Source organism: Bufo gargarizans, chromosome 6, assembly GCF_014858855.1.
Source record: "Bufo gargarizans isolate SCDJY-AF-19 chromosome 6, ASM1485885v1, whole genome shotgun sequence".
Taxonomy (NCBI): Eukaryota; Metazoa; Chordata; class Amphibia; order Anura; family Bufonidae; genus Bufo; species Bufo gargarizans.
In genome coordinates, this window is record NC_058085.1 from 335,877,519 (window position 1) to 335,891,427 (window position 13,909).

Genomic DNA, 13,909 nt, shown 5'->3' on the forward strand with positions numbered 1-13,909 from the left:
AGGGGTTCAATGAGGGGGGGGGTACGCGACATCACTGTTTGCCTTTTGCACCCGCTACATATAATATATATATATATATATATATATATATATGCAAATTGCCCACTAGGTGCAACAAGGGCATTGCACCTCGTTACACCCAGAGGCTCCTCTTCCTGTCTTCTATGCTGCGCCCCTACTGCTGTGATGGACAAGAGGGCCCTGAAGTCTCATCACATTCTGTACATGGGCAGTAAAGGGATAGAGACCGCTGGGCAGATGAGGAACCTACCTTCTCTTTATGGTGCAAGTACAGTACAAGATCCCTAACTTGTCCATCACAGCAGTGGGGGGTGGCATTGAAGACAGAGTGGGGAGCCTATGGGTGCAACAAGCAGTAACAGCAGTATATTTTTTTAGAAGGATTGACAGAACATATGGAGATGCCAGAGACATCATGGTTACAAGTGTGACCGACTGATGACCGTTTGACATAATGGTGTGCAGTGATAGTTGTCCTTTAGGCCTCTTGCACACCACCGTATGTATTTTGTGGTCCGCAAAAAAAACGGATCCGCAAAAAATACGGATGACATCTGTGTGCATTCCGCATTTAGCGGAACGGAACAGCAGGCCCCTAATAGAACAGTACTATCCTTGTCCGTAATACGGACACAGAATAGGACATGTTAAATTTTTTTGCGGAATGGAAATATAGAAACGGAATGTACACGGAGTACCTTCTGTTTTTTTGCGGACCCATTGAAATGAATGGTTCCGCATACGGTCCGCAAAAAAAAAAAAAAAACGGACACAGAAAGAAAATACGTTCGTGTGCAAGAGGCCTTAAGAAGTTAAAATTTTGCTGGCTGAATTCATTTTTCCATCACATTATACACTGCTTGTTTCCATGGTTACAGACCACCCTGCAATACATCAGTGGTGGTCGTGCTTGCACAATATAGGAAAAGGCACTAGCCTATGTGAACTCCCACAGGTCCTGGCCACCAGAGAGGCTGACCCTTTTTACTATAGTGTGCAAGCACGACCACCACTGATGGATTGCAGGGTGGTATGTAACCATTGAAACGAGCAGTGTATAATATGATGGAACAATGAATTCACCCAGCAAAGGAAGCAATATGGACAATCACAATACATTAGTAAGTGGCTTGCATTTAGGCCCCTTGCAGACGAGCGTGTCCGGATTAGGTCCGGATGCGTCCCGGTGCATTGCGGCAAACCCACGTGAGTAGGTACGCAATTGGAGTCAGTTTTGACTGCGATTGCATTCCATTTTTATTGCGCGGGTGCAATGCGTTTTGCACGCACGTGATAAAAAACTGAATGTGGTACCCAGACCCGAACTTCTTCACAGAAGTTCAGGTTTGGGTTCAAGGTTGTGTAGATTGTATTATTTTCCCTTATAACATGGTTTTAAGGGAAAATAATAGCATTTTGAATACAGAATGCATAGTACAATAGGGCTGGAGGGGTTAAAAAAATAACATAAATTTTACTCACCTTAATCCACTTGTTCGCGCAGCCGGCATCTCTTCTGTCTTCTTTTGTGAGGAATAGGACCTTTGATGATGTCACTACGCTCATCACATGGTCCGTCACATGATCCATCACCATGGTAAAAGATCATGTGATGGACCATATGATGAGCGCAGTGACGTCATCAAAGGTCCTATTCCTCAAAGAAGAAGACAGAAGAGATGCCGGCTGCGCGAACAAGTGGATTAAGGTGAGTTTAATTATTTTTTCTTTTTTTTTTAACCCCTCCAGCGCTATTGTACTATGCATTCTTTATTCAGAATGCAATTATTTTCCCTTATAACCATATTATAAGGGAAAATAATAATGATCGGGTCCCCATCCCGATCATCACCTAGCAACCGTGCGTGAAAACCGCACCGCATCCGCACTTAATAAATGTCAGTCTGCATATTGAATATATGTACAGATGTAGCTGAGCTAAATCTAACTCTGATAACGTCACAAGTTATGCCAAAAGCCATTAAAATACATTGAATGAGTTACTTAAACCCTTCAGGACCTTGGACGAGTATACTCGTCCTGGAGCAACTGTACTTAGCGCTCCAGGACGAAGCGCTCCTGGCTTGAACTGTCACCATGTCTGCAGACATGGTGACACCGCTGAGTGCCGGCTGTTACACACAGCCAGGCACTCAGGCTCAATGCCGAGGGGGGTGACCCCCCCATATCGGCGATCGCTGCAAACCGCAGGTCAATTCAGACCTGCGGTTTGCAGCGCTTTATGTAGTTTCTGATCCCTGCGGTCCCTGACCGCAGGGATCAGAAACCTAAAAATGGCCAAAATCTAAATTTTTTAACCCCCCCTGCAACCCTGAATTCATTTACGTGGCGGGGTGCAGGGGGGCGGTTTGTGGGCGGTGCAGCAGTTGCGGTGCGGTAGTTGCGGGAGGCGGGCAGTGCGGCAGGCGGGATCGCGATCCCCCGCCCGCCTCCCGCTAAATTTTAATTGGTGTCCAGTAGTATACCAGAGTGTCAGCACATTGCTGACACTCTGGTATAAACGGCTGACATCGCAGTGTAAGTAAAATACAGTACAGTACAATATATATTGTACTGTACTGTATTAAACAGACATCAGACCCACTGGATCTTCAAGAACCAAGTGGGTCTGGGTCCCAAAAATAAAAAAAATAGTGAAAAAAAGTAAAGATAATAAAAACACATTTATCACTGAATAAAAATTAAAAAAATAAAATACACTACAGATATTAGGTATCGCCGCGTCTGTAACGACCTGATCTATAAAACGGTCATGTTACTTTCCGTGCACGGTGAACGCTATAAAAATAAAACTATCAAGAAATTGAAATTTTGCCCACCTTACCTCCCAAAAAAGGTAATAAAAGTGATCAAAAGAGTTGCATGTACGCCAAAATAGTACCAATCAAACCGTCACCTCATCCCGCAAAAAATGAGCCCCTACATGAGACAATGGCCCAAAAAGTAAAAAAACTATGGGGACACTATAACATTATTTTTTTTTTGTTTCAAAAATGATATTATTGTGTAAAACTTGCATAAATAAAAAAAAGTATACATATTACGTATCGCCGAGTCCGTATCGACCAGCTCTATAATAATATCACATGAGCTAAAAAAAAAAAAAAAGCTGTGCTAAATAAATAATTTTTTGTCACCTTACATCACAAAAAGTGTAATAGCAAGCGATCAAAAAGTCATATGCACCCCAAAATAGCGCCAATAAAACCGTCATCTCATCCCACAAAAAATGAGACCCTACTTTAGATATTCGCCCAAAAACTGAAAAAAATATGGCTCTCAGACTATGGAGACACTAAAACATATTTTCTTGTTTCAAAAATGAAATAATTGTGTAATACTTACATAAATAAAAAAAATGTATACATATTAGGTATCGCCGCGTCCGTGACAACCTGCTCTATAAAAATACCACATGATCTAACCTGTCAGATGAATAACAAAAAAAAAACGGTGCCAAAAAAGCTATTTCTTGTTACCTTGCCTCACAAAAAGTGTAATATAGAGCAACCAAAAATCATATGTACCCTAAACTAGTACCAACAAAACTTCCACCCTATCCCGTAGTTTCTAAAATGGGGTCACTTTTTTGGAGTTTCTACTCTAGGGGTGCATCAGGGGGGCTTCAAATGGGACATGGTGTCCAACAAAACTGTCTAGCAAAATCTGCCTTCCAAAAACCGTATGGCATTCCTTTCCTTCTGCGCCCTGCCGTGTGCCCGTACAGCGGTTTACGACCACATATGGGGTGTTTCTGTAAACTACAGAATCAGGGCCATAAATAATAGTTTTGTTTAGCTGTTAACCCTTGCTTTGTAACTGGAAAAAAAATAGTAAAATGGAAAATTTGCCCAAAAATTTAAATTCTGAAATTTCATCTCTATTTGCCAATTACTCTTGTGGAACACCTAAAGGGTTAGCAACGTTTGTAACATCTGTTTTTAATACCTTGAGGGGTGTAGTTTCGTAGATGGAGTCACTTTTATGGAGTTTCTTTTCTAGGGGTGCATCAGGGCGGCTTCAAATGGGACATGGTGTCCAAAAAAAAACTGTCTAGCAAAATCTGCCTTCCAAAAAGCGTATGGCATTCCTTTCCTTCTGCGCCCTGCCGTGTGCCCGTACAGCGGTTTACGACCACATATGGGGTGTTTCTGTAAACTACAGAATCAGGGCCATAAATAATGAGTTTTGTTTGGCTGTTAACCCTTGCTTTGTAAATGGAAAAAAAATAGTAAAATGGAAAATTTGCCCCAAAATTTTAATTCTGAAATGTCATCTCTATTTGCCAATAACTCTTGTGGAACACCTAAAGGGTTAACAACGTTTGTAAAATCAGTTTTGAATACCTTGAGGGGTGTAGTTTATAGAATTGTGTCATTTTTGGGTGGTTTCTATTATATAAGCCTCACAAAGTGACTTCAGACCCGAACTGGTCCCAAAAAATTGGGTTTTTGAAAAGTTCAGAACAATTTCAAGATTTGCTTCCAAACTTCTAAGCCTTGTAACATCCCCAAAATATAAAATATCATTCCCAAAATGATGCAAACATGAAGTAGACATATGGGGAATGTAAAGTTATAAATATGTTTGAAGATATTACTATGTATTATAGAAGTAGAGAAATTGAAACTTGGAAATTTGCAATTTTTTACAAATTTTTGGTAAATTTGGTATTTTTTAATAAATACAATTTTTTAATAAACGCCTGACGCATAATCAAGTACTTGAGCTTCTTTGGGGCGTTTTGACGCGCGTTTGTGGCCATAGGACACTGCAGTCAATCACACAAACGCGCGTCAAACGCGCGTTTACTATTACAAAAACCGCGCATAAAAACGAGCGACAAAAACGCGCGTAAAACGCGCGTTTGAGAAACGCTCAGGTGTGAACCCAGGGTAAGGGTGAAAAGGTGAAAATGAGCCGGGTCCTTAAGGTGTTAACCATTTGTGCCATTTTTTACTCAAAAGGGTCCTCTCACTTCAGTAAGTGTCATTTATCATGTAGAGAAAGTTAGGCCCCTTTCACACGGGCAAGATTTCCGCACAGGTGCAATGCGTGAGGTGAACGCATTGCACCTGCATTGAATCCGGACCCATTCATTTCTATGGTGCCTGCGTTACGTGAAAAGAGGAGGAGGAGCATGCTGCGATTTTCACGCAATGCACAAGTGATGCGTGAAAATCACCGCTCATGTGCACAGCCCCATAGAAATGAATGGGTCCGGATTCAGTGCGGGTGCAATGCGTTCACCTCACGCATTGCACCCGCGCGGAAATCTCGCCTGTGTGAAAGGGGCCTAACTTTCTCTACATGATAAATGCCACTTACTGAAGTGAGAGGACCCTTTTATGGTTAAGTAATTCATTCAATATATCGCTATACAGATATATTTTATTGAATAACTCTATTCAAAAATTGCTATACCAATTTTTTTATTGCATGCATTTGCAAATGTATTCAGATCCAGGTGCTGGTTTGAAAACTGTAGACTGTTTTTCATGGGACAACCCCTTTAAGAATGCCACTTTGTATGCTGGTGTCAGATCTACCACAATTACTAAGAGGCACATGCCTGTTGATTATTGTGACGCAGTTGAGAAGATCTGTGCACCAGTACAGAAGTCTATGCCAGCAAGAAGCTGGTGTCGATTTCAGGTATAATTATTCTAGTGTAAATTATTTTAAATGTGCAGGATTAGCCAAATCCAGCCATGTGTTGCCCACTCCTCCTGGTTGGTAAATTCAGTACCTATAAGCCCCTCCCTGAGAACCAAACCTACACAGGACCACCCACTGTTAAGTGAGATGACGTAAGCCCCACCCATTTCAGCCTAGGACAGCCCACATTAGCCTGGAATGGCTCTGAAAATTAGGGACAGTCCCTGCAAATTTGGGAATGTTGGAAACTATGTAAGTGTGGCCCACAAATTTCAGGTATGTACTATATGTGAATGCCGTGATGGTTGTAGTATTAAACTTCAACATACTTTAATTTTATTTTCTGTATTTCACAGATCTTTCTTAACAACTCTCTTGCTCTGGAGTCTTCCTGGATGCACCCAGCTGAGGAACTGATATTATTTCATGCACTTGAGAAGCCGAGTCGCAGGACAAATCAAGTAACCATGGCTATATCTAGACCATCTACTGCCTCCAGGCCATTGCACACAGTCATATTAACTCCACAGCGCGTAACAGGTCTGTAACAACTGACAAGCTGTTTTTTAGAAAGACGTTAGTGTATAGAACACAAATTGGTGACATGCTTGATACGTCCTAGACATAAACTGGGACTAATGTAAAGAAATAGTGCTGGTAAATCTCAGTTCTTAAAGGGGCTGTCCTAAGATACAAATCCATAGGATAGGCGATAAATATCTAGTCAGTGAGGTTCCCACTGGTGGGACCCTTCTCATTCAGAGAATGTGGTCCCTGAGTCTCTGGAGAGTACAGTGCAAAAGTCATGCATACCATTTAGAGTTAGTCGAGCACCAGAGTGCTCGGGTGCTCTGGTGCTCGAGTAGAACACTTTGGGATGCTCGGGTGCTCTACAGAGCACAATGGAAGTCAATAGGAGAACCAGAGAATTAAACCAGGCACCCCCTGCTCTGAAGAGGAGAGGGTGTCTGGTTTATAGGAAAAGGTAAGAAATTGATGGAAACACCGCTAAAATGGTTCGGGAACAGCATGGGGAGGATGTCTGGATGCATCTTGGACTCCCAGGTCGCTGTTGGGAACGATGTTGTCCGAGTAGTACGCCACTTTTACAGACTGACAATAATAAGCACCAAACCGAAGATAAAATCAATTTTAGAGGAAAAATTGTTAGGAAACATTCTTTCCTGTATATTTACTTGTATATAAAGTGCACATGCTGCCAAACCTTACAAGGAAGAAGCACTCCGATATAACCTGTATGTCACATAAAGGAGGGCCTCATTGACATTGTGGTACAAATGTTCAGGTAGTGGGACTCCTACACTCCTACACCTGCTGGTGACTCTCAAAAACATTAGGAGCAAGGACCTGCTGCTGATCTGACCATCTAAAACATTAGCGGTGAGGTTCTGCTGCAGAGCTGACCATCTAAAACTTTAGGGGTGAGGGCCTGGAGCTGAGCTGACCGTTTAAAAAAATTGTGGGCGAGGGCCTGCTGCCGAGCTGACCATCTAAAAAAATTTGTGGCGAGGGCCTGTGACCGAGCTGACCATCTAAAAAATTTTGTGGGCAAGGGCCTGCTGCCGAACTGACCATCTAAAAAATTTTGTCGGCAAGGGCCTGCTGCTGAGCTGATCATCTAAAAAATGTTGTGGCCGAGTGCCTGCTGCCGAGCTGACCATCTAAAAAATTGTGTGGGCGAGGGCCTGCTGCCGAGATGACCATCTAAAAACTTTTGGGGGCAAGGGCCTGCTGGCGAGCTGACCATCTAAAAATTTTGGGGTGATGGTCTGCTGCTGTGCTGAACCTCTAGAACATTATGGTTAAGGGCCTGCTAGTGACCCTCAAAAACATTATAGGTGAGGGCCTGCTGGTGACCCTCTAAAACATTATGGGTGAGGGTCCGCTGCTGAGCTGACCCTCTAAAACATTAGGAGCGAGGGCAGCCTAATAAGCATGTTGATATAATGGAGGAGGAGGATGAGAAAAGGGAGATTAAACCATATACCCTTTTTAGTGGTGGAAGGGGTGCATGGAAATACAGTGTATTCAATGTTCAGCTTTCCTCTGGTGGAGTAGAGAAGTCAGGGGCAATCCAGGCCTTGTTCATCTTTATAAGAGTCAACGGGTTAGCATTTTCAATTGACGGGCGGATGCGCTTATCAGTTATTATGCTCTCCGCAGCACTAAATACATGCTCTGACAAAACGCTGGCGGTGAGGCAGGCCAGCACCTCCAAAGTGTAGAGCGCCAGTTCGTGCCAAGTGTCTTGGACACCCAATAGTTGTAAGGCACACAGCCATCAATGAGGATGCTGACACGGTCTGCTACGTACTCCTGCACCATCTTCCCAAATTTTTCCTCCTTGTGACACTAGGTCGCGCTTCAAGTTGACGGTGCTGCCGGGGTGTCATAAAACTGTCCCAGGCCTTGGAAAGTGTTGCCCTGCCTCTGTTGCCCTGCCCTGTGTGTTCCCCTTGTTTCCCCTCCTCGGTTCGCCAAGGAACTACGTACTCTGCCACCAGCATTGTGGACCTTCTGGTATTGCACCATTTTGCTCATCCTCTCCACCACAGAAATTAGAGATGAGAAGTTCTCTTTGTAACGGGGGTCGGGAAGGGTGAACAACCAATAATCGGTGTTGGCTAAAATGCGTACAACGCGAGGGTCACAGGAACGGCAGCCTAACATAAAGTCAGCCATTTGTGCCAGAGTCCCAACAGACAAGACTTTGCTGTCCTCATCAGGAGATTATCTCCTCATCCTCTTCCTCCTCTCCTACTACTACCCTCTGTAGCGGAGGCAACCGTCTCCTGCTCCTCCTCCTCATCATCATCCAATTCGTGCTAAGATGACGAACTGAGGGTGGTCTGACTAACACCCTGTGTACTTTCTTCCCCCATTTTTACCTCTTCCACATGCAAATTGTCTGCCTTAATTGTGAGCAGCGAGCGTTTGAGTAGACACAGAAGTGGGATGGTTACACTGTTTATAGTGTTATCGCCGCTCACCATCTGTGTTGATTCCTCAAAGTTGCGTAAAACCTCACAGAGGTCAGACATCAATGCCCACTCGTCGCTTGTGAAAAGCAGAAGCTGACTGGAAAGGCGACGACCATGTTGCAGCTGGTATTCCACTATTTCCCTATGATACTCACAAAGCCTTGCCAACATGTTGAACGTAGAGTTCCAGCACATGCTTACGTCGCACAACAGTCGTGAGCTGCCAATTGCAAGCGCTGCTGCAGCGTTGCCAGACCGGCGGAAGCTGACGATGACTTGCGGAAATGGGCACACACGTGGAGCACCTTCACCAGTAGCTCAGAAAAATTGGGGTAGGTTTTGAGAAACCGCTGAACCAGTAGGTTGAACACGTGAGCTAGGCATGGTATGTTGTGTGAGCTTGCCGAGCTCCATAGCCGCCACCAAGTTACGGCCATTGTCAGACACAACCATGCCTGGTTGTAGGTTGAGTGGCGAGAGCCACAGCTCAGTCTGGTCCCTTATCTCCTTCCACAGCTCTGCAGCGGTTTGCTGTTTGTCACCTAAGCAGATCAGTTTCAGCACGGCCTGTTGCGGCTTCCTCACTGCAGTTCTACGCTGCTTACAGCTACTGACTGATGGCTGACTGATGCAAGAGGATAATTCAGAGGTGGAAAGGGAGGAGGAGGCGGAGGAGGAGAAGGGGGGTTGCAGCTGCGGAAACCCTGATAGAAGTAGGGCCCGCAATCCTTGGCTTCGGTAGCACCAGTGCCATCCCAGGGTGCGACTCGCTCTTGTCCTCCACAACGTACACCCAGTGTGTCTTCAGGGAAATGTAGCGCCCCGGGCCAAAAACACTTGTCCATGTGTTAGATTTTTAGTGGACCTTCCAAATAACTGCGTTGGTCAGGGCATGGGTGATGTTACGGGACACATGCTGGTGTAAGGCTGGGACTGCACACCCTGAAAAATATTGCTGGCTGGGAACAGAGTACCGTGGGACAGCCGCCGCTATCAGGCTGCGGAAAGCCTCAGTATCCACAAGCCTAAATGGAAACATATCCAGGGCAAGCAATTTGGAAAGGTGCGCATTTAATGCTATGGTCTGTGGGTGGGTGGCTGGGTATTTGCGCTTTCATTCAAAGGCCTGGGGTATGAACATCTGTACACTGCGCTGGGACACATAAATGGTGGTTGCGAAGGTCCAGGTGCATGACGGGAGGCCTCCAGGCCTGCGTCTTGGACAGGGGATTGGCCAGCACGTAACACATGGGAAGAGGAGGCAGTGGTGTGACCCGCAGACACTGGTTGTGGACCCAGGCATCTGGTCAACCTAGTAGGATACTTTGATGCCATGTGGCAAATCATGCTGGTGGTGGTAAGGTTGCTAGTGTTCACACCCCTGCTCATTTTTGTACTGCACAGGTTGCAAATGACAATTCTTTTCTCATCTGCACTTTCCTCAAAAAAGACTGCGGAACACCTACCCATTGGCAAGGGAGATTGCCACAAGGGGGTGCTCCGGGGTACAGTTGCGGGCCTGTTTGGTGTGGCCACCCCACTGCCTTTCCCAGCCTGTTGCGGTGCTGCGGATCCCTCCCCCTCTGTACTGCTGTCCTCGCTCGGCTTGCCACTTTCCCAGGTTGGGTCAGTGACTTCATCGTCCAGCACCTCCTCTTCCACTTCCTCACTCTGGTCATCCTCCTGACCTGTTGACCTAACAACAACCTCAGTTATCAACAACTGTGTCTCATCCTCATCATGAACCTCTTGATACACTAATTGCGGTTGACCTATTGGCAACTGTGTCTCATCATCATCATCCATCTTGTGAAACACTAATTGCCATTCCCCACCGTCATCTTCTTCTGACTGTGATGCTCCAGAGTTTGGGAATCAGGGCACAAGATCTCCCCATGTCCCTCTTCAAGCGGGCTTGGCAAGGGACCCAAATTAAGGAATGGAGATTAAAACAGCTCCTCGGAATATCCGAGTGTGGGATCACTTGTTTGCCAAGTCTCTCCATGGTGGGTGGAAGGAGTATCAGTGTGAGGATTCTGTTGACCAGACTCTTGACTACTGAGCCTTTGGGGAAGACAGGGTGGTGCTTAACCGACTGGAAGCATTATCTACTACAATCCAACTGACCACCTGGTTGCACTGGTCTTACTTCGAGAGTGGTGTCCTGCGCTGCCCTGCAAACTGGGACATGAAGCTAGGTATCGTGGATGAGTGTGTTTCTTGTGCTCTGGCAGCAGGCTTAGTTTCACCGCACCCAGGGCCACAGCCTTTGTGTGCACCATCAGCAGCACGGCCACTTTCCCGTCCCTTACTGCTCGCCTTGCGCATATTAAATGGTATATATGCTTGCAAGTATATCAAACGTACAGTATTGCAGGTTTTGTAAGTGTATGCGCAAATAAAGTACACAGAATGTCACAGAAATTTTTAGGATGTGTACATGTTAAACAGGAGGTATATCGCAAGTAATTTCGCAGTCACCACCCACCGCCTAATAAAAAAAAATCACACTGAATGAATGTCACTGATATTTAGGATGCGCACACGTTAAACAGAAGGTATAGCGCAAGTAATGTCGCTGTCCCCACCGCCTAATAAAAAATTACACTGAATGAATGTCACTGATATTTAGGATGCACAAACGTTATACAGGAGGTTTAGTGCAAGTAATGTCGCTGTCACCAGTGGCTAATAAAAAATTACACTAAATTAATGTCACAGATATTTTGGATGGGCAAACGTTATACAGGAGATGTAGCGCAGGTAATGTCGCTGTCACCAGCAGCAAAAAAATTTGACTGAATGTCACTGATATTTCGGATACGCAAACGTTATACAGGAGATGTAGCGCAGGTAATGTAACTGTCCACAGCGGACACCGTCTACAGAAAAAGTACACTGAATGTCACAGAAATTTTTAGTCTGCACACACGTTACACAGGAGATCTAGCGCAGATAATGTCGGTGTCAAAAAATTGCACTGAATGTCACTGATATTTCGGATGCGCTAACGTTATACTGGAGATGTAGCGCAGGTAATGTCGCTGCCACCAGCAGCAAAAAAATTAGACTGAATGTCACTGATATTTCGGATACACAAACGTTATACAGGAGATGTAGCGCATGTAATGTAACTGTCCGCAGCGGACACTATTTATGGAAAAAGTACACTGGATGTCACAGATATTTTTAGGCTGTGCACACGTTAGACAAGAGTTGTAGCGCAGATAATGTTACTGTCTGCAGTTGCCAAACAATTGCAAGCTATTTGGCACAGGTTGCACAAAAAATATATATTCCTGCCAGTTACAACTATAGTCCTTAAAAGGACTTTTGCTTCTCTAACAAGTTTTAGCAATTTAGCGCAGGTTGCGCTAAAAATATATATTGCTGCCACACACAACGATAGTCCTTAAAAGAACGTTTGTGTCTATAACAAGTATAAAAGCTAAGATTTTCCTATTTTACTCCCTACACTATCTCTGCCTTCTGCTCTCCAGCTCTCCCTGACTAAGACTGAGCAGAACACGTGTCATCGGGTGCTATATAGCATGGCTACGGCATTACAATGAATGGCTGTACTTACCTGCACGTTTATTGGCTGCGTAGCAGCCAACAAAAGTGCGGGGAGGAGACTCGAGCATCTCGCTCGAGCACACGGGGTATTCGGTCAAACACTGTGATGTGCTGAGCATTGCGATGCTGAAGTAAAATTTGTGTTCGGCCAAGCATGCTCGCCCCCCAAAACTAATACCATGTCAACTTATTTAGTTGTTATTATTGTGTTATTATTATGAATAATGTGAAAAATGAATCATATAGTACATGACAAACTCTATAACAAAGCTAGAACCAGCCTTGTACCTCACATGGACCCAGAGATCTTTACATTCATTGCTCCAATTACTCTGCTAGATTTTCTTCAGGCTGGCAGCTCAGGAGGCATGTCCTTTCTCGAATAGTGTGTCCTTTCTGCTGCAACTATCTCCCTATCACAGCTCAGGGACATGTCATTTTGCAGGAGGTATGTCCTCTCTCAGGGGTCCTTTCTGCTGCAGCTCTCTCCCTGTAACTGACACATATTCTAACAGTAGATACAGCTAGTGACAAAATGGAACTGAGCATCAGTGATGGCCAGTTCGCCATGTTCGCCCGCGAACACATGCGAGCTGCCATCTTAACTCACAAGTCCGGCGAGGCACAGGTAAGCCCTTACCTGTGCTGCGAGCCGGTCTGAAACAAATGTGGTCAGCGGGAGCAGGCAGTTACGAGAACAACCCGATGAAGGCGGACTTGTGAGTTAAGATGGCAGCCCGCATGTGTTCGTGGGCGAATTGGCCATCACTGCTGAGCATGTGCGACAACCTCAGCAAGGTGAGCAGAAAAATAAGGAAAAGAGCAAACAGTAGGTGGTGCTATACAGCTGGAAGCTAAATCTGGTGCATCGTTAAACTGTCATTGTCCCAGAATGTTGCATGAGAATTTTGCTGCAATTCTGGTGCACATTGGAACAGCTTAAGCCATGCCCCATCCTGCAACTAAGCTATGCCCCCTTTTGTCCCCTTGTCAAGATAGGCAAAAAAAAAAAAAGGGTCTAGTACACTTAAAGGGGTTTTCAGTAATTATATATGCTTAAGTATTTACTTACCTCATGTACATCTTTCCATGCTTTTTTGTTTCAATTTAGGCTCTCCTGACTTGTTTTTACCATGTAAACCAATCCCTCTGGTTTGTTTCCATCCTGTATGGAGCACTTTCTGTTGCTGTATCCAACCAAACCCATGATGCACTTGTCCTTTCTCTGCCACACCTCCAGCACCGCCCCTACCATGTCCAGCTTGTTTATAGCTCCACCCACCCAGCTAGTTACATAGACACCGAGATGAGTGAAATGATTCAACAGAATTGATTTGTTCCAATCGGCAGGGCTTCTTCATTGCATAAGCCTTGCTGTTTGGACAAATCGATTCTATAGAATCATTTTGCTCAGACACAGCCCCCAGAACTCAACGTAGAAGCAACAATGGTAAGAAATACATTATAAAATTATAGCAAACTTCATTCATGAATGTTAGAGGTAGTTGATTGAAACCGGAAACCACAAGTCCAGAAATTGGATCTGCAATAGTAAATCTCCAGTATCTAAACATAGAATTAGACCCATTCAGAGTTAGACCCGATCCCCAGACCTATAGTGAATTCAAAAC

General features: G+C 44.8%; 1 protein-coding gene across 1 annotated transcript in view; it reads left to right on the forward strand.

Annotated features, from left to right (window-relative positions):
• TCERG1L (transcription elongation regulator 1 like) overlaps nt 1-13,909 on the forward strand; it is a 324,890-nt gene that overhangs the window by 45,275 nt on the left and 265,706 nt on the right. The window contains exon 3 of the mRNA XM_044299170.1: nt 6,057-6,244. Coding sequence (XP_044155105.1) covers nt 6,057-6,244 — 188 coding nt within the window. The remainder of the gene's footprint in view (nt 1-6,056; nt 6,245-13,909) is intronic.